Raw genomic sequence first — 24,301 nt, forward strand, 5'->3', positions numbered from 1 at the left:
GGAGAACGACTGTGAAAGAGAGAGGTTTTTTAAAAAAGTTGAGAATTCAAATTGCAAGTGAGTGAGCTAAGCTTCCGATTGTTGAGAAATCAGGTGCAGCTCTGATCTTTTCTAAAACTCGAATATTTCAAAACTGGGAAGATATGGGGGATCAAAAGGCAAGGCATCTCCGTCTGATCTATACCGCTTCACAACCAATTCGCCATCGAAAGGAGAATTAAAAAAAAAATGTTGTTACAGAAGTACCTTGACAAGCACATGCTCTCTCGCAAAATCGAAGACGCCGTCAATGCCGCCGTCCGAGCCAAAACTCCCGTTCCCGTCTTCTTCATCGTAACTTTCTCTCTCTCTCTCTCTCGCTGCCAAATTTCGATTTGCTTCCTATTCGTTTTGATGAATTTTTTAAAAATGAAATTGCAGTCTAATCATATGAAAAAAGCGGTTCCTTCAGTGATAACGAATGTAAAAGCTCGGCAGATTCTCGATAGCAGAGGAATTCCTACTGTAGAAGTTGATTTGTTCACTAACAAAAGGAATGTTCCGTGCTTCTGTGCCTAGCGGCCATTCCACTGGAATGTAAACTTCATTGCTCTTTTTTCTTCTTTTGAAATTTCTTGTTTTCTGCTTTGTTTGATTGCTGAGAAAAAATTGTTGCTGATGCAATGTAAATTAGAACTTTTAGGATTACATTTAATGTCTCCATTTATTATGTATGAATAAAAAATTTTCTCTATGTGGGAATCTGAATCGAAGTTATTCAGTTTTGCAGATAAAAAAAAATGGAAACAACTGAAAATTTTATTCTGTTTGTTTTGGAATTTAGAAGTTACCTGAACTGATCAATTTAATTTTAATTCATATGGTAATGCATAGATATAAATTGAATCATTTTACTAGTTATTATTTAGGTTTTATTATGTTTAAACTCTTTTTATCATTATTGGAAAATTATTTTGATCCTATAATTGGAATGCCATGATAACGTTTTAATTCTGACAATTTCATCGCAGGTGTGAGGCTGTGGAACTGAGAGATGGGGACAAGGGAATATATCTTGGAAATGCTGTGACAAAAGCTGTTAAGAACATCAATGAGAAAATATGTGAAGCATTGGTTGGTATGGATCCAACAGTTCAGCTTCAAATTGATCAGGCCATGATAGACTTGGAGAAGACAGAAAAGGTACATTTTTTCTTTCTTTCTTTCTCAAAATTCAATTGTAGTTAGTTGTCCACTTTACATAACTAAAGCATTTTAATAGTAGGTTTGGGTTGTGACCTAGAGATTGTTTCAAATGCCTGCCCACCAGCAACTGGTCAAGGTGGAGTGGAGAGAAGTGGGACAATTTTCTTTGTATTGATTCTAGATGAGGAGAAGAATAAATAGGCTAGGAAGAAATTATTGTGCCAATCTCTTACCAGTTTTTAGATCTTTTTGTTTTGAATTTTAGGTTGGATGATTCACATTATAACTGCAGTTCATAGAATTTGTTGCATTATAGTTCTTTGTCTGACTATAATTTTCCTAGAGTGAACTTGGAGTAAATGCAATATTAGCTGTGTCGATTGCTGCATGCAAAGCTAGGGCTGCTGAAAAGGAGGTATAATTTCCTTGCCAATATATTTTTCAATTTGCCATTTATATGCTAGAAAATATTGACTTCTATTCAAAATGTTCTAACCAAAATAAAAATCAGGTTCCACTTTACAAACACATAGGTGATCTTTCTGGTAAAACCTACTCAATCCTTCCTGTCCATGCCTTCACGGTTATCAGCGGCAGAAAACATTCTGGGAATAGTCTGCCCATTCAGGTAAATAACCATCTTCTTGAGGTTTAAATTCTAAATATTTGCTTATAGTAGCTTGTGAATGATTTGCTTGATATTCATCAAAAGCATCTTGGAGCCCCCACAATCTAAGCATTTTTTATGATTTTGATTCCTGGATTTTATCTCCATCCTCTGCTTCTGTTAAAATGGTCCACACCTGACTGCATGATGGTTTAGATTCTTTTCTATCCAAAAACCTTCTTGTATCTGTATGATTTGACTTGAGTTATGCTGCTATCAGGATATCATGATTCTCCCAACAGGAGCAGGCAGATTTGAGGAAGCCTTACAAATGGGCTCTGAGACCTATCATCATTTGAAGGTGATTTTGTTGAACCAAATTGTTTTGCCTTTGGATTTAGTTATAAGTTGCTTGTCATATGCATCTTAAATGGCTTATCAGGTATAAAGGAAGTAAAGTTTGTCATGTGAGAAGTCATGAGTCTTAGAACAATTTTGGAAATTTATTTTGGTAAATTGGTTATAAAAAATAAATCTTCATTGAGAAATTTGTTGTGGTTTAGTCTCCATTCTATGTCTGGCCTGCTATTTTTTTGGTGATCACCATTGATCACCATTGATCTTATGGCTATTCTTTCATTGTAAATGAGTTGATATACTGTAGTTGAAGTTACTTATGACTTGATTCTTTGAAATGTTTTCCAAGAAACACATGCATGATTCTTCTTAAACCTTCCCATCTGCCAGTTTCCAAAAATTGTTGTTTTAAAGGAATGCCTCTTCTATCTTGAGGTTAAGGTACAGTATATAAAATTTGGAGATTTAGTAAATTTGTTAGAAGAAATATGGATTTATTTGGGTAAGTAACATGGACCTGCCTATAAAATGGCTATTAACAACTAGGTTTTTGACTGTTCTGTTACCTCTGTTAAAGGTTTCTGGCTTGCTGATTGCTTTATGCCTAAAATTTTCTCAAAGGTCCTGATTGAGAATGGATCTGATTTCATAGACACACATAAACAGACACCTGTACCTTTTTTGTAGAAATAAAAGGTAAGTTTTGGTTCTATTTAGTCAATTGAAAGTGATTTTAACCAGTCAGTTTATGGGAAGACATTAACAATAGAATATGTAAAAACTTTAAATTGGTCAACCTCAATATTTTTTTATTACACTCTCTTATAAGTTATTTGCACTGGAAATGTCATGCATATACTCATTCATTTATTATAATTGTTATTCATAAGAACAGGCTGTTATTACAGAAAAATATGGTGCAAATGAATGTAATGTTGGTGAAGATGGTGGCTTCACTCCTAACATCTCCAGGCAAGTATTGCTATTAAGTCTGATTAACCTCCTTTTTCACATTATTGATGAATGCACTCAGCCCCCGTAACCCCATAAGGGGGAATGAAGTTTATCTTATGTTATCATAGGAACCTGGGTGGAATTTTTGTTTGACTGTCTCCTATTTCTGTTGGTAGTGTTAGAGAAGGATTGGATATTGTCCTGGAAGCTATTGGCAGAACAGGATATAATGACAGAATAAAGATAGGAATTGATGTTGCTGCTACTGATTTTTGCATAGGTGATGCATATTTTCACATAATTAGTCAATTATCATTCTGAAGCATGTGAGACCAGGGACAAGGTTTGGGGAGAAACGGCTACTCTACTGTTCATAAGAAATGTTGGCATTCATCATGCAACATGCATTACATTCCATTAATAGGATATAAGATATTAAACTGAATGTATGATTTATGTGCACTGTATTTTACAGTTAAAGGCAGAAACAAAAGCTTATTTTACCCTACTCAGATTGCATGTTTCTTCCAATTCAGAATCTAATTTTGGGTCCCAGGATATACTTTCATGTGTAGACATGGCTTGCTCATAATAACTAGGAGTTGCTTTTCTTTCTCCTTCATACAGGTACAAAGTATGATTTAGAATTCAAATCTCCTAATAAATCTGGGCAAAATTTCAAGTCAGGAGAGGATATGATTCAGATGTATAAAGATCTTTGCATTGGTATGTTAATTTTTTTGTACAGGCTTCTGTTTGTTTTTTCTGCTTTGTTCTTTCAACTATAATTTAATGCTGTTCCATTCCTTTTTCTTCTTTTCTGGTGTCTTAGATTACCCAATTGCGTCTATTGAAGATCCCTTTGACGAGGAAGATTGGGAACACAGCAAACATTTTTGCAGTCTTGGACTATGTCAGGTTTTTTTTTTTTTTCATCCTACTGATGTTTGGGTCTGTTGAATAGCGTTTCCAACCTATTTAACATGTACAACAAAAGGCAAGGATATAGAGTTAATATTCCCACATTTTGGAGGTAAATGGAAGATAACCAACTACAATATGCTTTCTCTCCTGAGTTTCCTTTGTAAAAGATTAAATTCTCTTACTTCAAATTCCGTTGCGTTTTTATCTACATACCTTGTTTGACAAAATGATTTAATTGTTGGTTTTTGGTGCACCTAAATGTAAATAGGATCTGACTTGCATGAGAATGTACATTGATGGACTTGTTGGGTACATCAGCAATTTGTTCAAATCTCATGTCTCTGCTCTATATTTGACTAGATGTAACTTAATGTAAGATGGTTTTGCAGGTGGTAGGGGATGACTTATTGATGTCAAATCCGAAGCGAATTGAGAGAGCAGTACATGAATCTGCTTGCAACTCTCTCCTTCTCAAGGTATCTGCAGGATTATTGGATGAAAGACAAGTACTTTTATTTGCTAATAATGATGTTGAATTAGCTGAATTACCATCTTTTTACTTTATGTCCCCTATGTTATCTATATAAAGGCAACAAAAAACTATCAATTTGATCTGGAGCTGGAAAAAGGATGTATGCCAAAAGAATGTGCAGAAACTTTTTGTTATTAATTCGCTATTGGAACTTCTTGTTCTAATAATTCTATGTTCTGAATCAGATAAATCAGATTGGAACTGTGACAGAGGCTGTTGAAGTGGTAAAGATGGCAAAGGAAGCCCACTGGGGAGTGGTGGTATCTCATAGATGTGGGGAAACTAATGATTTTTTCATTGCAGATTTAGCAGTTGCCCCTGGTGCTGGGCAGATCAAAGCAGGGTCTCCTTGCAGAGGAGAGCGGTTGGCTAAGTACAACCAGGTTTGTGTTTCTATTTGTATAGTGCTACTTTTTTTAATTTATGCTTTTTGAGCAACTGCATGGCTCGCTCACAATTTAGAAATAAAAAGGCATTAATTATATAAAAAAACTAGCTTCATTAAGACAGATCTAAAAGGTCTTCAACTGTGTAATATCTAACTGCTTTGGCTAAGTGAAAAGGTACGATATCAACAGGTTCTAAGTTTTGAAATGCGAGGTAATTTTATTGGTAGCTTGTGAGTTACTTTGCCAATTACTATATTTCATGGCTTCTTATTTATGCAGGCCTTCTGTCCTCACTAATGCCATCATGAAACTAGTTTAGGGACACAATTGCTTTTATGATATATACATCTATAAATTAATTAAATATCCAGCTAGGACCATCACCTTGAGATTTACCAGAAACCACACACGACTGTAGTTGTGATTGTAGTTCATGTTTCCTGTTCATCTTGTTGCATCCTGTAGTACCTTATTTAGCATTCCCAAGATCTCCCTCCCTGTATTCCCACCATGTGCTGGTGTGGGTAATATATTCTGTTCCATTTGCTTTGCAGTAATTTGCTCATACAGCATGCCTTCTCCTTCCTTTCTCTTGGCTGATGAGTTAGCCTGAGATAAACAAAGACACTATGTGTCTATCTCTGTTGATAATGCTGTTAGCTCGAGAAAATTTGCATAAAAATAACAATTTCAGATAAGTAGAAAGCTTAGAGTCTAGTGCAAGCATTGGAGGGCGAGTTAGCTGCATAGTGCAACCATTTCTTGATCTACGAATCATCAACACAATCTAGAGCTCAATATTAGTCATGATAGAAATCAAGAAAGGGCAATAGATGAAATTAATGGGAAAAAAAAATCTTTTTGCAGTTGCTTCGTATCGAAGAACTCGGTGATCAGCGGTTTATGCTGGCGAAGACTGGAGACCCTCGTGTTGATTTCTTATGGGGTTTGTAATGGTATTTTTTTCTTTCCCTCTACGGTTTGAGCCTTTGAAATAGCTGAGCCAATGTATTAAACAATCACTGTTTGCTGCATTGAAGAATATAAAGAATATAATATTCACTGAATGAAATTGAAATACATAAAATTTTGAGCTAGATTTACATTCCTGGTAGTCTTATGTTTGAAGATGGCAGTAATCACTAAATTATTGTTTATTGATGCACTTAAAACTTCTATATAATGATCAACATTCCTGCAAAATTTAGCATTTCTGCTATTGTCCAAATTAAACTGAACCCATTCAGGGACCTGAATATTTAAGTTGATTTTACCTTTATATTAACCTTTCTGCAGTCAGGCTGTTCATAGCATTCTCAACTCTTAAATTTTCAATGTATTTAGTGAGAATCTATTAAATTGCAAAAGAAATGAAGACAAATAGGAAAGATTTGCATCATTTATAACAATCCAAGCATATGAAAGAAATGTTGTTATTTATCATCCATCACTAAATGATTGGCTGCTTGGTGAAAGCTTCAAGTGGAACTCTCAAGGGATCATTAATGACACAAAACATCAAACACATTCTAGTGAACTAGTAAAACAGAATCCATGCCAAAAACAAGTTAGGCTTGTGGCTGAGTCTCATCCTCATCCTCTTCAATCTTAGGTGCCAAGTAGAACCTGATATAACCCATCTCAGCTATCTTGTACTCGACCACAACAGGCAGTTCTGAAGACAAGCTGATTGTCACTGTATTCGACAAGGGAGTAGCCTTTGTAAATGAATTCATGTACCTCAGTGCAAATGTCAATGATACTGGCTCATTCATCTCTATAATTGTTGCTTCTTCTGGCTGCAAGTGTTCATCAAATCAATAAAACCACCAAATTAATCATTTATTACATATCTTGGAAAAACCATGTCCAAGCAAATCACAGTGCTAGCAGAAAAAATAAATATGACAGGCCCAAAGGACATACTTTATCTACAGTGGTGTTTTGCCTGAGAACAATATTTGCCGTTCCAATATCACCTCTTGTGGAAAACTTCACACCTTCCTTGGTAACAGAGATAACAACTGCAACCACATTAAGCTCAAGTGAAAAGACGGAAAAAAAAATTCCCAAAGATCTATAATTGATAAAATCTTATAAAGCAAAAATATTTCAGCAGTACCAGTATCACCAATGCTAGCCAGATCCTTACAAATCCTTGCAAACTCAGCTGATGGCATCCTAACAATAGCATGGTACTCTGCCTCTGGAATTCCAAGGTGCTCACTATCAATATCCATCAGCTTCATCTCAAAATCTGATATCTTGTCTTGTGCTTTAATCCATTAGCCCATGCATAAAGAAACGCATACAAAATGTGAGTTCACATCAAAAGTAGCAAGTCTTTGACCCAAAGAACTGGAAAGAGCCTAATGCCATTCCAATTGAATAAACACCAAGAATCTTCATCTTGATTTAAGAGTTAGGGAAAAGTATTTGTAAAACATCAAAATCTTTTACATTTCTATGGTTTAGCTTTCTTTTGTTTATCGTCCATTACAGAAAAGAAACAATCTTTTTACAGTTTATACAGTTTCCTTTGCCTTTTCACCATTTTCCCAGTAACCAAACATATTTACAAATATTCCAAAACAGCCATTCAACAAATACAAAATGGAAATCAAACATCCAAAAGAAGACAAATTTCCAATAAATCCCAATATTCCCAAACCTCCAAAACCCTAATTATCCCCAAAAACTCCACCATATACCAAAAATTACCAAAATAACTCAGAAACACGAAAAACTTACTGGGGCTCTCGAACATGAAAGTAACGGTATCGCTACCGTCATCAGCCTTGATTGTGATGATGTCATCATTACTGGCACATTTCATCATCTTGGACATGTTATTGAGATTCATTCCCATGGAAATGTTCCTATCGCAGCGGTAGTGCTCGAAACCTTCCGATCTCAGCAACAGAGCCACCAGCGCCACGTGGCTGGAATCCATAGCCTGCAACGAGAATCCCGTCGACGAACAGTCGAAATTCGCATCGTTGACCAAATCCTTAATCGCTTCCAAGACTTTCTTTAGAAGCGAACCTTGAACTAGCCTAAGCTCAAGCATTTTCGTATTTCTTTTTCTTTTTTATTTTGTTTTCTTGGGAGAAAGAAAGATTCGAAATTTAGGGTTAGGGATTTGAGAAAGGAAGTGAAGAAGTGGAAGAATTGGGGGCTTATAGAAAAAGGAAGTGATTTTGAATCGTGGGGATTTAATTGGCGGGATGGGACATGTTTGGTTCCCGCCAATGAATTTAACAAAGGGGAAGGATTAGGTAGGGCTGTTTGTAGAGTCTTTTCATGCAACTTACTTCTGATTTGAGAAATTTCTATTTGGACTACAAAGCCCACTCAACTTTTTCGCCACGTTTAGGATCAAAATATGGTTATTTTTTAATTAAGGATATGTTTGGATGTAATCGGACCCTAAGAGCGGCCAGTGGTCATCTAATTCTTTGTCCACAAGTCATTGAAGATGCAAAAAGGTTTCGGTGCGATGATGTCGATGACGGTTGGTCACTTAATTCAGATGGATCCAATTGTCAACAGCATCGGAGCTTTTACTATTATTTTTATTTTTTTCATTTTGCTTTTTATTAATATAAAGTAATAAATATATATTATTATATAATAAACTAATAAATAAATATTAATCATTTAAAATTTTTATTAAATGCATTTTTTACTAATATAATCTTAATAATCATTTTTCTTTTTACTTATCAAAATCAATTTTACTATTTATTTAAATAAATATTAAAATTATTATCTTATCATTATAATTCATTATGATTATGGAGTGAAGTTATATTTTGAAATAATTAAAAATATTTAATTCTTTAATAAATCAAATTAAAGATAGTAATTAAATGAAAATTGTTCAAATTAAATTTTAAAATAAGCATTTAGCTATTTTTACGCTTAACTAACATATATATAAACCTGTGTCGTCCAATTACAGGCCGTTATCTTTATCCTTTTATAATAAATCGGCCACAGCGGAGAGTGTAACTTAATATCTGTCCGTTGGATCGTCCCAAATCTATCAAGCATCCATCTACAACTCGCCACGTCAATTACTTGTGTCCTTTTTCTCACTTCACTCTTTGCTAGCGCATCTATTTTCCTTCACGTACACCAAAATCCCCAATCCGTCTACACGCGTCACGCTTTGATTGCCTCAACTTGAACCTTAACCGCCTCAAACCTGAAAGGAAACCCAGTGGAATGACCAAAAAGCCCACCAGCCACGGGCTTGAAGGGAAAATTCAGCCGAATTTTAATGCACTCCTCACGTCCGCATCTCCAGAAACTTCTTTTAGTTATAGAATCTTTTTGCTATTTTTATTTTTTCCAAACCTCTTTCTGCGTAACCAAACAACTATTAGCCATAAAGAACGAGAGACAGAGAGCGATCTAAAAGACTTCGTCTTCAACGTTTATCTGTTCATTTGTTCGAAGGTAAGTTATCGATTTTATTCAGTTTAATGCCATGAATTTAATCCATTTTTATATATTTTTCTTGAATCGATCTGTAATTCTTGGTAGAGGATTATTTTTTATCTTATTTATTATTATGTAAATTTTATTCGGTGAATTTGAATTTAGCTTCGTTTTATGATGAGGAAATAGGTTTGGCCTTATATGTAAATCGCTTAGCTTAGTTGCTTAGATTAGAGTTAATTGTTTTTTTCAATCTTGTTTTCTCAAATAACAAGTTTTTAGAAAAAAAATAATCAATTAAATGTTTAATACTATAAGCAGAAACAATTGGTTAATTTGCATCTGTCGATATAATAAAAGACTTAATTACGCAAATCAATACATAAAGTTTTCAATTCAAAAGTTTTATAAATTAGTATTTCTTTTTCTAATTTAACCAGGAAGGTAATCGGAAATGAAATCGGTTATATGTTAAAATGAGGATTTAGTTATGAATAATTGTTTCACAATATGGTGAATTTTTGTTCTTTTGAGTTAAGAAAATGGTTTTAAATATGAATAAATCACGTATTTTGATTATATGGGAGAGATTGTAATTAAAGGTTAATGTTTAGGAATTAAGTACTGAAGTGCATATTATGTTCGTCTTGCCAGATGTCGTAGTCTAGGAGGTCAAGGTATTCTCGTTCTCCTTCCCCGTACAAGCGATACAGCAGGTCTTTCTCAAGATCTTTGTCAAGGGCAAAGAGTCGTTCGAGGTATTGTTTATTCTTCTGGTTCTACCTTTCTGCTGCTTATTGTGTTTTCTGTGTCTTGAAATTTTGACATATGTTTACTTGTTTGATTTTTTTATTGTTAGGAGTTCTGAAAGTGACGTTGAAAATCCTGGGAACAATTTGTATGTGACAGGCTTGTCGCCTCAGATCACCAAGAGAGAGTTGGAGAAGCATTTTGCAAGTGAGGGAAATGTATGGATGAGTATAATTTTGATTATGTGTATTATTAATTTGTTACATTCAAACTGTGTGAACTTTGGTTAGAAAAAAAATCATTTTCGTTTGCTAAGTAAGATCATTCAATCATTTCCATATGGTCAAGCAAAATTTATAAGTGCTCTCTGAGTTCTTACAATGAGAATCTTGATTTATAGGTGATTGATGTTCATCTTGTGGTTGATCCGTGGATGAGGGAATCTCGTGGGTTTGGGTTTGTTACAATGGCCAGTAATGAAGAAGCTGATTGCTGCATCAAGTATTTGAACCACTCTATTCTTGAAGGACGTGTCATTACAGTGGAGAAGGTAATAGATTCGGAATTCAGTTCCATCTTGATTAGTGGCTGCTTTGATAGTTATTAGTGATTACTCCTTGCTTAAAATTGCATAAGAATTGTGGATGGTCAGTTCTATGAGTTTGAAAGTTGTTTGCTTCTTTCCACTTGAAGTTTTTGTGGCAGCAGGTTAACTGTATGTAGCAGCTCTTCACCAAACTCCAAAAGTCTTACAACTAACCAAACAAATCAAACACAACAACAAGAATCAGACCATTAGGGTTGTATGCCCTGAATTTCTCTCTTTACTTAGCTGTTATGTCTCTTGCTGTTTCATTTATTTCACATGTTTATTTAAAATTTTCATATCTATTTGGGGAAAAGAAAAAAAACAGCCATACTCTCTTCAAACACCTCTTTTTTGTGGCCTGTTCGGTAATTTCTCAATCTAATGCTTTGAGTTTTGTTTACTGCAGGCGAGGAGGTGTAGGGGGAGAACCCCTACCCCAGGAAGGTATTTGGGGTCGAGAACCATTCGTGGTATGATTCCTTTCTATCAGTTTTGCATTTCATAAGTATTTTAGTTATCTGGATTACTTATTTACTTATATTTTCGAGGCAACTAGATTATGTTTTATAATTTTCTTTTCTGCAAACAGTGCGTTGTCGATCACCAAGCTACTCACCTGAGCGATCTCCTAGCTATTCTCCTTATTCAAGGAGCTGGAGTCAGTCACATCGTTATTCATCTGATAGGAGTAGGAGCAGATCTTGCTCCCGTCAGCACAGGTTCTACTCACGTTCTTCCTCCCCATATAGCAGATCGCCAGATGATGGCTACTATAGAAGACGGGACCGTTCTTGCTCTCCTGATGATAGATACTACAGAAGGCGTGATAGGTCCTACTCACCCGATGACTTTTACTACCATAGACGGGACCATTCCTACTCACCAGATGACTTTTACTACCATAGAAGGTGGGATCGTTCGTACACTCCAGAGGATCATTACGGTAGGAGGTGTGACAGGTCCTACTGTCGAAGCCCTGCACCTCGGTCAAGGAGAGCTTCAAGGAGAAGTTACTCATATAGTGGTAGCCCCAAGAGAAGAACCAGCTCAAGGAGTTACTCACGCAGCACTTCCCCTGTAGAGAGGAGGTCAAGGAGGAGCTACTCACAGAGCATATCTCCGCCACCTAGGAAAAGCTCCAGGAGTTCCAAGCAGGAATGGTCTAATGACAGCTACCCCAGAAGTAGAAGTGCAAGTCGGACTTCCAGATCTGTTTCAAGATCAGTTACTCCTTGACCTAATTCTTCTGCCTGAAGAAGATAATAAAGGATTTCCATTTTGCTTTAGTTCTTCGGTTAACCGTGACGTATATTGAACGAATGCCCTATTCTTGTAGTTTCAGGAGAACTTGATGTTTTTCAATAATTGGGCTGGTTCATCTAGAGAAGTCATTTGTCAAATGTCACTAGAATTTTGCTCAAACCTTTTTTCGATCTGGATTTGATCTTTGATGAGTCGGCTACCCAAATGTCTACCTGTTTGGCTTTTCAGGTAAAGGTTTATTGCGTAAGGGAGCAGTTTAACATGTCAACCACGACATTCTTCTAACAGCCGCGCAAATGTCAAGCAGTTTTCTCTTAGGCATCGACCAAAAAGAGAAAAAAGTTTCGTCCGAGTCAACTGAAACCAAAACGTAAACTGTATAAAAAGCCATGGCTTTCGATCAATAATATGTTTGGACAAGAATAAGATTGCGTCAGACTCGAACAGGAAAAAAAAAAAAAGATGGTTTCGGAGTTTCAGAGTTAAAATCTAACGACTAGCTGCCACAAGCGACCATAATTGGCATAATCTACAACTTCAAACTATACTGAATGCAAAAAAATAGACAGAAAAATAACATTCTCTAACCAAATTATATAAAGATTAGGTATAATATATTTTTTACTGAGATTGTTCATAGATTGAATTTTGATTACCGAAACTAAAATTCCAATATGATTCAAACAAACAACAGTAAACGTTATTTAGTAAAACAGAGCATCTTAGTTTATTACGTGTAGTGAAATCAAGAAGCAGGGCGTCTGGCTTATTTTTGTCTGCTAAAGACGATGACTTTGGAATGTAAATCCTTTTTTTTTATTTTCTCATATCCTTTCACTACTATAAAAGCCTGAGCACTGAGACTAGTAGGGACTATGGTACGCGGCATTCCTCTATGTTCCAGATTTCCTTAGCATACTGAGTTATAGTCCGATCGCTGCTGAACTTGCCACAGCCAGCGGTGCTTAGTATAGACATCTTTAGCCACCTCTTCCGATCCCTGAAGGTGCGTTATATGACATATACCATTTCAGTAACATGATATTAAAGCTCATGTAACATGAGAACATTCAGATTTAAAAAAGTTCAAGACCACCAATATCTTACTTGTAAGCTTCATCAATTTTTGCTTGAGCATCCATATAACTTGGGAAGTCATGACCAACAAGGAAATAATCACCTCGACCATAACCTGAGTTACCCTCTAAAGAGTCAAGAAGTGGGTTGTAATCATAACTTCCAAATGCTCCACTTCTTATGTATTGCTTGGCCTCTTCAAACCGAGGATCAGGTTTGAACTGTTGGATAGGTCAGAAATAATATCAGACAAAGGTTAAAAATGCAACTGGTAGCACAAAGTTAGAAGTTGCACTTTACATAATTAACAAGACTAGCCATGTCAATTTTAGGCAAAATATTAATGTTTAACGGTCATTGAAGCTGTTAATTTCAGTTAAAAGGGATGACTCTAAGCTCACGAAACCATTCCATGGAGCTATGCATATTTATAGCAAGTGAAATGTTCATTGAATTTGAAATGCATTTGATGTGCATTTGTCTGAAAAGATTGGGCTACAAAAGTAGAGAAACTTATATGAACAGATATATAAATAAAATTCATACCAATCCATTCTCTCTTTCCTTGCGCAACCTAGGGACTTCATCTGCTCTTGCACCAAAAAGAAAGAAATTCTCCTCTCCTATTTCCTCTCTGATTTCCACATTAGCCCCATCCAGTGTTCCTATTATGAGGCAGCCATTTAAAGCAAATTTCATGTTGCTTGTCCCACTAGCCTCCATGCCTGCAGTACTAATATGCTGGGAAAGCTCACTTCCTGGGATAAGCATTTCAGCTACAGATACATTATAGTTTGGAACAAATACCACCTGAAATTTTGCCATTAGCAGAAGATTGAAAGAATGATGAGTACAGAACACACTATTTTGTAGCATGAATCTGACATTATTGGAATAAATGAAGGACACATCATAACATTTACCAACTGTTCTGCCAGTGGTAACAGATATTATTTCATTTTCAAATTAATGGGATAAAGATTTATGCTTCCCTATTTAAGAACAAGCAAAGAGAACAGCGTCCAAGGAAAGTCACACTTCCTATATACTTATTTTTTATAATTACAGCCTATATACTTTAAACCGTAAAGAAGAATTAATTGCTTCTCAATCCTTGTTGAAGCCTTAGACTTAAAGAATTCTGTATCAATTTGGCAATCATAACTGCTTCCATGCAGCAATTTTATCACCAGATATATCAGAGTTTACTACTTTTCTTGTGTGTAACTTTCCATTTGCATTTTTAAGCCAGTAATGTCAATTGCCCTTGTTGCTTTGCTAAATAACAATGTTTTCAAAGTTCCAATTATACGATACAATAGCATGGTGTAGGAAAAAAGATTTCTGATTGAAAAAAGAAAAGGAAAAGAGTACTTCAACAGTTAGAGAAATGCACGTTCCATTCATATTTCATACACAATAAAAAATCTCAAAAAGTTGAATGAATAGTGAAAAATAATGAATTTACCTTCAAATAACTATTGACTTCAGGATCACTGTTGACTACTTCACCAACATCATTCACCAATTTGACTATTCTTTTAGCATTTGTATATGTAGCAAATGCTTTCCCTCCAATCATAACAGTGCGGGGAGTTGTGTTTTTCCGCTGCTCAGGACTCATCTCCTACCATGAATTAGTTTCAGGAAAGTTAATAAATTCCAGTGCAAATCTTGTCAAATTAAAATATAAAGTTGAAATTAAGATAGCTTGTTAGGAGGGACATTATTTGATCGTTGACTTTGAGTTGACATAAACATTAAGAACCAAAAATCAAATATCTAAATCAATGTGGTGAATGAAAACTGACATAGAGGATACAATTAGTTTGGTGTTTTATGTTTAATCTTAAGTTGTTTTAACTACATAATTTGATTGATGAGACTGTGAACGTTATAAATATGGAAACAGCAATCAGATTGAAAAATTAAGCATATAAACGATAGCAATATAAGTTGTAGCATAGAACAAGAATGATGACGATTTTTGAATTTGGTTGACCATAAAGTATACTAGCAAATGCCAGTAAATGAAATTTCATTAAGAAACAAATGCCAAGAAGGATCAGTATGCTTTGATACCTTTAACTTCTTGTACCTATAGATTGCACCCAAAATGTTCAGCAGCTGTCTCTTGTATTCATGAATACGCTTGACTTGTATGTCAAATAAACTGTTTGGATCAATGCTTACTCCTGTTACACGCAATATGTACTGTGCCAAACGTTGTTTATTAGCCATCTTAGCAGACGCCCATTCATTTTGAAAATCTGCATTATCGGCAAACTGTTGGAGAAGCATAAGTTCAATATGCAACACTATTGCAATCACAGGTTTGCAAAAAAAAAAAAAAAAGAATTCATACTCCAGAGAATTATTCAGATACATACTTTTCGAAGACCAGAAAGCAGGTCAAGGTTGGTCACCCAAAGGTCAGTTTTTAACCACTTGGTGATTATGTTACTGAGCTCTGGACTGCAAAACCGAAGCCATCGACGAGGAGTAATGCCATTAGTCTTGTTTTGGAACTTGGAGGGCCATATAGAGACATAATCTGCAAACAACTCAGCCTTTAAGATGTCACTATGCAGCTGGGCTACACCATTCACCTGAAAATAGACCAGCAACATAAAGTTACTTTGAAGATCATGCAATGAATTGCTGAACAGCTCAAAAGCAGTACTTTTGATTCACGAAAGAAGAAGAAAAACAGAGCTTTTTTCTCTCTTCTTTTTCCTAAGGAGAAAGATGACAAAATAATAAAGAACTTGAGGAAAAATGAATAAGTAACATGTGACAAAGCAAGATGTATATTAGAATCATTAGGAGTTCAACTCAATGACAGGTCTATTTGAAAAACCTTTCCTCAAAAGCATTACAAGCTATTGCAGTTGCTGATAGTTTCGCTGAGTACAGTTTAAAGAAAAATGTGTCTGTACGTCCAGAGTGAGTGATTTCCTCAGAACACAGTTCATTACTATTAAGATTTTTAATAACAATTTTACCAATCTTGGAGATTTTTGGCAAGAATCTAAAGCTGAATTAGTAATATGGAAAAAACTGTATACTTGAAGTGTTTTTGTTAAAAGGCTTACTTACCGTATGTGCAGATACCACACATAAGTTTGCCATCCTCACAACAGGCTTCTGGGAATTATGATCCAAGATGCGCATGCTAGGAAGCTTATGCTCAAGGTCAGGATGGGTGGCATTTATCATTGCAAGGAACTGCAAACACTTAAAATTTGCAATTAGCAGACTCAAACAAATAGATAGGAAAAGACAAGTGAATTACCCTCTTGTCAATTTCTTCTATGATTTCCATGTGACGAGGAAGGAGCTTCCACATTACAGGTTGTGACCACTTCTCAAGTGCTTCAGGAAGGACAGTGTGATTGGTATAAGCAATTGTCCTGGTTCAGTTATTGACATTTAATACTTGCTATTTTTACGAATGTTGTTGGCAATACATGCCAGAAAGCAACAGAAGCTACTATAAAGCACTCTTAGAAAGTAGAACTAGGCACCTTGTTGTCACATCCCATGCCTCATCCCACCCAAGTCCTTCATCATCCATTAGTAACCGCATCAGCTCAGGAATTGCAAGAGTAGGATGAGTATCATTCAGTTGTACAGCAACCTTGCTGGGAAATTCAGACCATTGCCATGAGCCCTTTCCACTTCTTCGCTCCTTGAATCTGAGAATAATGTCCTGTAATAATTCCAACATTGAGACCAATATAATAAATTATGGCAGAAAAAATAAACACCCATGACACTGTTGAATTTGGGACAATTAACTGTGTAAGAATAGCTCATAATAGCTCATAACTGTGTAAGAATAACTGGTATTCTTGACAGCAGCAAAGAGGATTGCTTCACCTACAGAATCATAGTACGTTCAAAACTAACAGATTTGAGCAGAAAACTCACTTGGAACTAAGATCAAGATTATTCTTGAATACAGATTACTTCATACTTTAATTCTATAAATCATGCGCTAATCTTTACATGCTGTATCAACCTCTATGATGTATTATTTAAATTTGTTCTTTAGCTTTCAAAAAGTAAAATTCTACAAAAGTAAAGAAACCTTGGGGGTAAAGAACACTGGGAGAAAAGAATTCCATTTTCGTGGAACCAACCTGTTGCAGCAACTATGATAAGTCATCAAGCATACAAGAATGCAGTAACAACAAGAGGCCAGTAACATCAGACAAAAAAAGGATTGGAAGAATCAAGGAAGCAGAAACTTTATAAAGGATTAAGGAAACAAAAACTGTATCAACTAACCTGCAATGATGCACTGCAGAGGAAAAATTGCTGTTTCAGACGTAAAAGCTTCCCATTTTCAGTAGCATCTCCAGGATATAAAACAGCACATATCTGCGTGCAAAAAGATCATGGACTGTAAGTGCCAAGAAAACATGCATTGGGATGCATACATGAAATATAGGCAAAAATTTTCGGAAACTTATATATACTAATCAATGGAATCATGTAGAAGCTATGTGATTAATATCATTTTATACCCTGAAACCAACAATTTAATTAATCAATTTATCTTTCCAACATTAGCACAGTTGGCTCCTTCAATATGAAGTCTTTCCAGACCAGCCTCTCATTAAGGGTTCTTGATAATTCACCTGTTGAGCTCCAGAATGAAGCTTTGCAGCAGAATCATATTGTCCGTCATTAAACTGAAACAGATTGAAATCCTCAGCACAAGCTTTTGCTTCCCAGAGGCGAAGACTAATTGTATTCTTGGTTTTGTATCCTGGAATTGGAACATCATAAGCCAGAGCTTGCATTACCTCTCCTCCAACCCATTTTCGACTGCAATGTATTCAAATCAAATAACATAACTTGATGAAATCTATATTTATAAGAAAACTGAAGCAGGAGATAATGTCATTCAGACCAGGAAAAAGTCAAGAGAAAACAGCAATAAGCCTCCATTTGGTTGTTTCTTTTGCTACTTGGTTTTGCTCCCAGAAGCTATAATGGGAAAGTGCATTGAAGACAAACATAATATTTTTGAGGAATTCCGAACTAAAAATTGAACATTTTTTAACTTTGCAACTTTTGAGGAAGTATAAAACAAATACCAGTAACAATATCAACCAAACAGGGCATATTATGTCTTAAATTAGCACTTACGACCCATCTGGATTAACCTCAACACGACCAAAGAATCTGACAGGAAACACTATATCATGCCTAACAACCTCCCAAGGACTAAACTTCTGCAATAATTCCCAATCAAAACAGAAACATCAGTGTATATTCCCAGGAACTCTACAAAACATTTGGAACGACTTCAAGGTGAAATGAAACTGAACCAACCTCAAGCCAATCCTCAGCAATTTCCTCTTGTCCTTGTTTGGTGATCCGCTGCTTGAAAAGCCCATATTTATACCTTAATCCATATCCCCAAGCAGGTAAATTCAACGTAGCCATGGAATCGAGAAAACAAGAAGCAAGCCTTCCCAAACCACCATTTCCAAGTGCAGCATCTTTCTCCTACAAAATTTTCAGTCATCAAAATAATGCACATTAAAACTAAATATTTAAAAAAACAGAAACAAAAAAAAAAAAAAATACCTCTCTTCTAATTGAAGTTAATGTGCTATAAAAAAAAAAAAAAAAGGCTTCTTTCGATTATTCCACGCATAATTATTTCATAATTCATATAAAAATAAAATCACGCACCTTATTATATAAAAAAAAAAAAGTTTTTTTAAACTGTTTCACTATCATTACTATCAAAATGTATTTTTTTTAATTTAAATTAAGAATTAATTAACAAAATCAATGACTAATTTGATTTACGAATTACCTGCTCAACAATCTCTTCGAGTTCATGTCCTAACTTATTCAAAGCTTCGGCGTAAGCGTCTTGAATGTTGAGATTCCCAATCGCATTAGTCAAAGCTCGTCCTTGAAGATATTCCATTGATAAATAATAAGTTTGTTTCGGATCAACTTTGTGATAGTGAAGGAAAGTTTCATTCCATTGCTTCACAAAAATATCGAAAAAAAAGTTTCATAAAACATAATTAGTGAAAAAATTTACAAAGAAAATGAATAAAGAAACAAAACAAAAATGAAACCATCGAATACTTTGATGAGACGATCGCGAACGCTCTCGGCTGTACCAAAAAAGGCTTGCTCTGGCTCGAACTTGAACGGCGAGAAATGAGGATTGAACTGCGCGTGGTAATTGATATTCGATGCGATTTCCGTTGGCTTTTCGCTTAACGGATTCGCAACCGCCGGTACTTTTTCCGTTGCAGCTTTGCCGTCCTTCGCCATCTTCAAATTTTCTTAACAACAACAATTAAAAAAAAACCTGAAAAAAGAGAGAAGTGTAGCGTTTTCAAACGAAAATTCCAAAATTTTTTGAAGCAAATTGCGAAATGAAGATACTTTTGGGGGAAGATGCGGAAGAGCTTAGATTTTTTAAAGCAAAGATTAGAAAAAAGACAAGAAAGGAAACAGAGAGAAAATTAGAATGATTTGAGAAGAAAAAGAAAATATCGGAGAGATTTCAGATGAGAAAGTTTGTTTTTTTCTTTTCTTCTTTTGACATGCGGTGCGCAAAGCCACGTTCGTTAGCTTGTTTGCGTTTTGGAAAGGCGCGACGAGAACAAGTGGCCAGATTGATGGGAAAGCGCGCTCAACCAACGGATCTGAAAATGGTATGGGTCAATATCACAGGTTTCCTGTCTTTCTTGAGCTTTTGGGTCCCACTTTTTGGCTGAGTGGGACCCAAAAGCCGTTATCACCAAAGAGAAAAATAATTGCTCCTTTCCTCTCAAAAATATTTATTGGCTTCGATAAAATTTTTAAAAAAATTTAATTTTAATATATTTAATATTAAATTTTAAAATTTTTTATAAAATTAAATTTTCATAATTTTTAATGTTAAAAAATAATAAAAATGTATAAAAATAATTTTAAAATATAAAAAATAAATATTTAAAATAAAATATGATATAAGTTTAAAACATCTCAAAAGAAATAAAAACAAAAATTTAGTAGAGAAAGAAATAAAATCAAAGGAAATATATATTTTTTTGCGAAGATGTTATCGCTTGAAAATAAAACAAATTATAGTTGTTAGAATTTAAATATTAAATTTATTAAATATTATATTTTAAAAATAATTGAATTTTATATTTTAGCTTTTTATAATAGTAATTTTTGTACAAAATTCTAATTTAGTACCACCTTTTACTTCATTTTTTTTTTTTATTTTGAACATTTATAAGGAAGAAGGAAAAGTAAAAATGGAAGGGTACATTAATATTTGATTAAATTCCATGGAAATGATTTAGATTTTTTCCTATTTCTATGATCTTGAAAAATTTTTTATTTTATTTTATCTATTTTTCTGAACAGATTTATATTGCAACTTTAAATATCTCCCTCTCTTTTCAATAGAATTCAGCATTGCTTATCTTAAAATAATTTAACATGCAAATTAGTAACAAAATGAACTAGAATCTCTCTCTTTTCTTTATATTCTTGCTTCATTTCATCTGAGATTATGTGGTTTACAAAGAGAAAAGAATGGAAAATAATTGACAAACAATTCAAGAAATCATTCACTACTTTATGCAGAAATAAATCTATAGCTTTCATCCTCTTCTATTCCAAATAAATGCCTGTTATTCCTTGCATCTATATCAGGAAAATTTGCAGAATAGTGAGAGGCAGAAGAAGAAGAAGAGGAAGCTTTTTCTTTGAAATTTTTACGGATTCCCCACAAAACCTCTGCACAATTCTTCATGGATGGTCTAGATTGTCTCACTGGTGCAAGGCATTGGTGAGCTAGTTTTAGCACTTTCTCCACCACCATGTTTGATGCTGGACTTCTCCTTAGCCTTGGGTCCATGGCAATCACAAACTCTCCTTCATTTAAGCTCTTCATTGCCTGCACAAATAGAAAGCTCTCAATCTCAGAGATCGTTATGGTTGGCAGCTTTAGGAATTTAGCTATAAGATAAGGGAACAAGCCTCGTGGATGTGACAAGCAACTGAAACTGTACTATTATGATGGATCATGGATGTCCATATGAAAATAACGGTTGGCTATGAGTTGCTTCTGTTTTCACTAGAGTTTTATACATTTAAAATACCATTATGAACATAAGTCACTCATTTCGAAACAATTTAGGCTGTTGCATATTGGTTAAAATCCTAAAATTCGCAATGTAGGATTAAGATTACAAGCCTAAGCAAAGGAACTTGATTATGACTTATGAGTGTAATTTGAACCTGTATTCTTTAGACATATGCTACTTAAAACCTAATTTCAGGCTTATGAGAGGAGGCAGAGTTATGGAATTCCTATCTTGCAACTTACAGTATGCTCTTTTACATCATGTGTCTGTGTGAATGTAATGGAAACACTGTTTATCTCAGATCTTTTTTCCAAAAAAATTTCAGATTATGCTTAACAAAGGCTAGACAGCATCGTGGGAATCAATATGCCTAATACCTGACACATTCAAAAGAGAAGCTAAATTACTGTCTTTGTTTGTTCATTAACAGGCAAGGTCGATGTCTTTGATGTTCAAGCCCTTATTAAGATACAATCATGTTACCATATAAGCTATCTATAGTCCGAAAAATGCTCAATTAACTGCAAACTAGAGAGTGTCTCTCTCAATAACCTGTATTTTTTTTTTGTAGTTCTAGGGAAAGTAGGAAATACTCACCCATCGTATGGTTATTCTTTCCTTAACTGGTCTCTTTGATTCTATAGGATATCTTCCAGTCATCAACTCCACAAGCAATACACCAAAGGAGTATACATCACTTTTTTCAGTGAGCTGATATGTTCTAGTGTATTCAGGATCCACATAGCCTGCAGTTCCTTTGACTTGAGTAGAGATATGGGTGGCAGCAGGATCTTCTAAAGCTAGTCGTGCAAATCCAAAGTCTGCCACTTTGGCCCGAAGTTTCTCTGTGATAAGGATGTTCGACGCTTTTATGTCTCTATGGATTATAGGAGGATCTGTCAATTTAAAAAACAGAATTCAGCATCTTAAAAGCCTTTATTATGGATCCAGAACATTCGCATAGTGCTACAATTTGAGTTTGAACTTCAAAAACTCATACCATTGCATCAGGTACAGAGAAAGATATTAACACTTTGAACCATTTTACAGACAACGAAATGCCTAACGTAGATAAATAGGAAAGGTATTAATATTACCTGTGTATGTATGAAGATAGGTAAGTGCATGAGCAACATCAATTGCAATGTCCAGGCGTTCTGCAATTTCAAGCCCATTCCCCCTTACACCTGCATTAAGAGAAGATTTCTTACTAGTTACTGCTTATATTAAGCTATATTGAGCACCCAGTTATCTGCTACTATATGAGCCATTGAAGCTATTTAATTGAAAATCAACTCTTATCTATTTTTCATGCTAAGAATTAACCCTATTCTCAGCCCTAAGTTATAGCCTGTAAATCAACATAAATTTCCAGAAATAAAATATTATCTATTGTTTCTGCTTCCGCTGAATAGAAGTAGATACTAGAAACAGATACTAATCTGTTACATAGTCAATGAAAGAGGTAAAGCCACTAAAATTCTAACTTTGTTGCTTATACCCCAATTTTCACAAACAACTCTGTGTACGGTAATCAGAGTGTGAAACTTGTTCCTTACCATCAAGGTGTTCTCGGAGATTTCCATTTCCAACATATTCAACCACGATAATCTGCTCGTCTCTGTGCTCCATAAATCCAAATAACCTTACTAAATTCCGATGTTCAATCTTCGATAAAGCAAGTATTTCATTCTTGAACTGCAGTGATAAGCCCTCCTCATACTTGTCCTGTCACAGATTAAATTATTAAGTGCACATGTATTAAATACTTCAGCATCTACTTTTCCAAGGTTATGAGCATAAGATTTTTGAAAGATCCCCACATGTTCTTAAGATTTGTTGATGTTTTATATCCAAATGACATTCTAGCAACTGTATATACATGCAATGACTGATAATGTGATTGTAATCCATTATTTAAGACCAAACAACCTATGCATATATACTTGCATACCTTTTTAGTGCGCTTTACAGCCACAAGAGATCCATCCTTGAGCCTCCCTTTGTAAACTGTTCCAAACCGACCTTCCCCAATTTTATTTCCTTCAGAAAAGTTTCCGGTGGCCTTACAAATATCTTCAAAGGAGAAATCGGGTGTTGGGATATGTCCACTGGCAGAAGTGGAAGAACCATATGAACCAAAGGACTTGAGCCTTGCTGAGCTCCTAACATCACTTCCTGTCGAATGATCTGTTGAACTAGAAACTGCCAAACATAAGCAAGCTTATGATCAGTGGATATAAGATCAACTTTCTCGGACTAGCCAAGTCATTTTAATCTGTCTTATAGGATATATTCATTTTACAAAACTTCTATTCTGCTGCCGAACTTATAGTCATTGTATTAACAGGTGAAAGCTCATTGGTTACTCATGCTTTTTGTTCATTTATTCAACAAGAAAGAAATCAACCAGCAAAACTTACAGGAAAGTGTTTTGACTTGGTTGTTCGTTTTGTTGTCATTAGTATTGCCCTTTTTTCTTTTCCTAAATAGTAATATTGTGAAAACTCCAGCTAGTTTCCTGGATGCAGCTTTGAAGTAGTTCTGAACACTGTGAGTTTTATGTTGATTCTTGTCGGAGATTTTGCCAGGCAGATCACGCTGAGAAGTAGAATCTTGTTTTCCTCGACTTGATTGGAACATGCTTCGATGCGGTGCTTTCTTCATTTGCGGAGGTTATGGCCGTTTCCTGAAGTCAGTTTGATTTCGTCTGTTGCAAAAAGTAAAAGCAAAAAGGTCATCATTGCCTCCCCGTTCACTCTAGGATATGGAATTTATTTTATGCCAGGGGGACTAATTCAAGCAGATAAATTTCTTTTTCTTGTGGAGCCGTCCAGCAACGCAAGCAAGTTGAATCTAAATATCTAAATACTAATGCTAGTAACAAGTAATCATTCATTGCTATGGGTCATAAACCACAAATCATACTCTGTTTATTTCATATTATACAATATAAAATAGGAAAATTACTTGTATCACAAATTATGTCAATGCATCAAACATAGAAAATGTTTTTTTTTTTTTTACTAAGATAAACGATTTTATAATTTTAAATCGTATGTTTTCATATTTTTTTTATATCACTTTTGTATTATGTCA

At 34.9% G+C, this 24,301-nt stretch overlaps 4 protein-coding genes and 1 pseudogene across 5 annotated transcripts; 2 read left to right on the forward strand and 3 right to left on the reverse strand.

Moving 5' to 3' along the window:
- The first annotated feature begins 77 nt into the window (after positions 1-77).
- On the forward strand, positions 78-6,053 carry LOC111303712 (cytosolic enolase 3-like; annotated as a pseudogene). The gene is made up of 13 exons (XR_016326990.1): positions 78-333; positions 421-576; positions 1,011-1,182; positions 1,529-1,600; positions 1,697-1,813; positions 2,073-2,153; positions 3,045-3,121; positions 3,280-3,383; positions 3,731-3,829; positions 3,936-4,021; positions 4,417-4,503; positions 4,745-4,942; positions 5,816-6,053. The product of XR_016326990.1 is annotated as a cytosolic enolase 3-like (transcript).
- A 266-nt stretch (positions 6,054-6,319) lies between these two features.
- LOC111303713 (DNA sliding clamp PCNA) lies at positions 6,320-8,167 on the reverse strand. The gene is made up of 4 exons (XM_022900122.2): positions 7,700-8,167; positions 7,071-7,223; positions 6,875-6,972; positions 6,320-6,747 (listed from the first exon to the last, which is right to left on the reverse strand). Exons 1-4 carry the CDS (start codon positions 8,016-8,018, stop codon positions 6,517-6,519), a joined length of 801 nt encoding a protein of 266 aa, XP_022755857.2. The 5' UTR covers positions 8,019-8,167; the 3' UTR covers positions 6,320-6,516.
- A 1,142-nt stretch (positions 8,168-9,309) lies between these two features.
- Positions 9,310-12,184, forward strand: LOC111303715 (uncharacterized). The gene is made up of 6 exons (XM_022900124.2): positions 9,310-9,412; positions 10,049-10,152; positions 10,254-10,362; positions 10,545-10,694; positions 11,140-11,203; positions 11,323-12,184. The coding sequence occupies exons 4-6, from the start codon at positions 10,578-10,580 to the stop codon at positions 11,967-11,969; spliced, it is 828 nt and encodes a 275-aa protein (XP_022755859.2). The 5' UTR covers positions 9,310-9,412; positions 10,049-10,152; positions 10,254-10,362; positions 10,545-10,577; the 3' UTR covers positions 11,970-12,184.
- A 386-nt stretch (positions 12,185-12,570) lies between these two features.
- Positions 12,571-19,674, reverse strand: LOC111303714 (alpha-glucan phosphorylase, H isozyme). The gene is made up of 15 exons (XM_022900123.2): positions 19,197-19,674; positions 18,913-19,092; positions 18,420-18,596; positions 18,234-18,319; positions 17,720-17,909; positions 17,367-17,459; positions 16,601-16,785; positions 16,369-16,486; positions 16,173-16,301; positions 15,464-15,682; positions 15,156-15,359; positions 14,542-14,700; positions 13,620-13,883; positions 13,104-13,294; positions 12,571-12,996 (listed from the first exon to the last, which is right to left on the reverse strand). Exons 1-15 carry the CDS (start codon positions 19,386-19,388, stop codon positions 12,870-12,872), a joined length of 2,514 nt encoding a protein of 837 aa, XP_022755858.1. The 5' UTR covers positions 19,389-19,674; the 3' UTR covers positions 12,571-12,869.
- An 897-nt stretch (positions 19,675-20,571) lies between these two features.
- On the reverse strand, positions 20,572-24,010 carry LOC111303717 (calmodulin-binding receptor-like cytoplasmic kinase 1). The gene is made up of 6 exons (XM_022900126.2): positions 23,626-24,010; positions 23,157-23,407; positions 22,762-22,930; positions 22,300-22,389; positions 21,800-22,098; positions 20,572-21,012 (listed from the first exon to the last, which is right to left on the reverse strand). The coding sequence occupies exons 1-6, from the start codon at positions 23,867-23,869 to the stop codon at positions 20,692-20,694; spliced, it is 1,374 nt and encodes a 457-aa protein (XP_022755861.1). The 5' UTR covers positions 23,870-24,010; the 3' UTR covers positions 20,572-20,691.
- Positions 24,011-24,301: the final 291 nt, after the last annotated feature.

Source organism: Durio zibethinus, chromosome 13 (genome assembly GCF_047325235.1).
Source record: "Durio zibethinus cultivar Kanyao isolate XHJ-2024 chromosome 13, ASM4732523v1, whole genome shotgun sequence".
Taxonomy (NCBI): domain Eukaryota; kingdom Viridiplantae; phylum Streptophyta; class Magnoliopsida; order Malvales; family Malvaceae; genus Durio; species Durio zibethinus.

Coding starts and splice junctions, on each gene's coding strand:
- LOC111303714 (XM_022900123.2), bottom strand. CDS start 19,388: ATGGCGAAGGACGGCAAAGCTGCAACGGAAAAAGTACCGGCGGTTGCG. Junction 14,701..15,155: donor ATAGGTACAAGAAGTTAAAG/GTATCAAAGCAT, acceptor AATTCATGGTAG/GAGATGAGTCCTGAGCAGCG. Junction 13,295..13,619: donor AGGAAAGAGAGAATGGATTG/GTATGAATTTTA, acceptor CCTATCCAACAG/TTCAAACCTGATCCTCGGTT.
- LOC111303717 (XM_022900126.2), bottom strand. CDS start 23,869: ATGAAGAAAGCACCGCATCGAAGCATGTTCCAATCAAGTCGAGGAAAA. Junction 22,390..22,761: donor TCTCCGAGAACACCTTGATG/GTAAGGAACAAG, acceptor CTCTTAATGCAG/GTGTAAGGGGGAATGGGCTT. Junction 22,099..22,299: donor CTATCTTCATACATACACAG/GTAATATTAATA, acceptor TTAAATTGACAG/ATCCTCCTATAATCCATAGA.
- LOC111303715 (XM_022900124.2), top strand. CDS start 10,578: ATGAGGGAATCTCGTGGGTTTGGGTTTGTTACAATGGCCAGTAATGAA. Junction 10,695..11,139: donor GTGTCATTACAGTGGAGAAG/GTAATAGATTCG, acceptor TGTTTACTGCAG/GCGAGGAGGTGTAGGGGGAG. Junction 11,204..11,322: donor GGGGTCGAGAACCATTCGTG/GTATGATTCCTT, acceptor TTCTGCAAACAG/TGCGTTGTCGATCACCAAGC.
- LOC111303713 (XM_022900122.2), bottom strand. CDS start 8,018: ATGCTTGAGCTTAGGCTAGTTCAAGGTTCGCTTCTAAAGAAAGTCTTG. Junction 6,973..7,070: donor GGCTAGCATTGGTGATACTG/GTACTGCTGAAA, acceptor ATGTGGTTGCAG/TTGTTATCTCTGTTACCAAG. Junction 6,748..6,874: donor AAAACACCACTGTAGATAAA/GTATGTCCTTTG, acceptor GAACACTTGCAG/CCAGAAGAAGCAACAATTAT.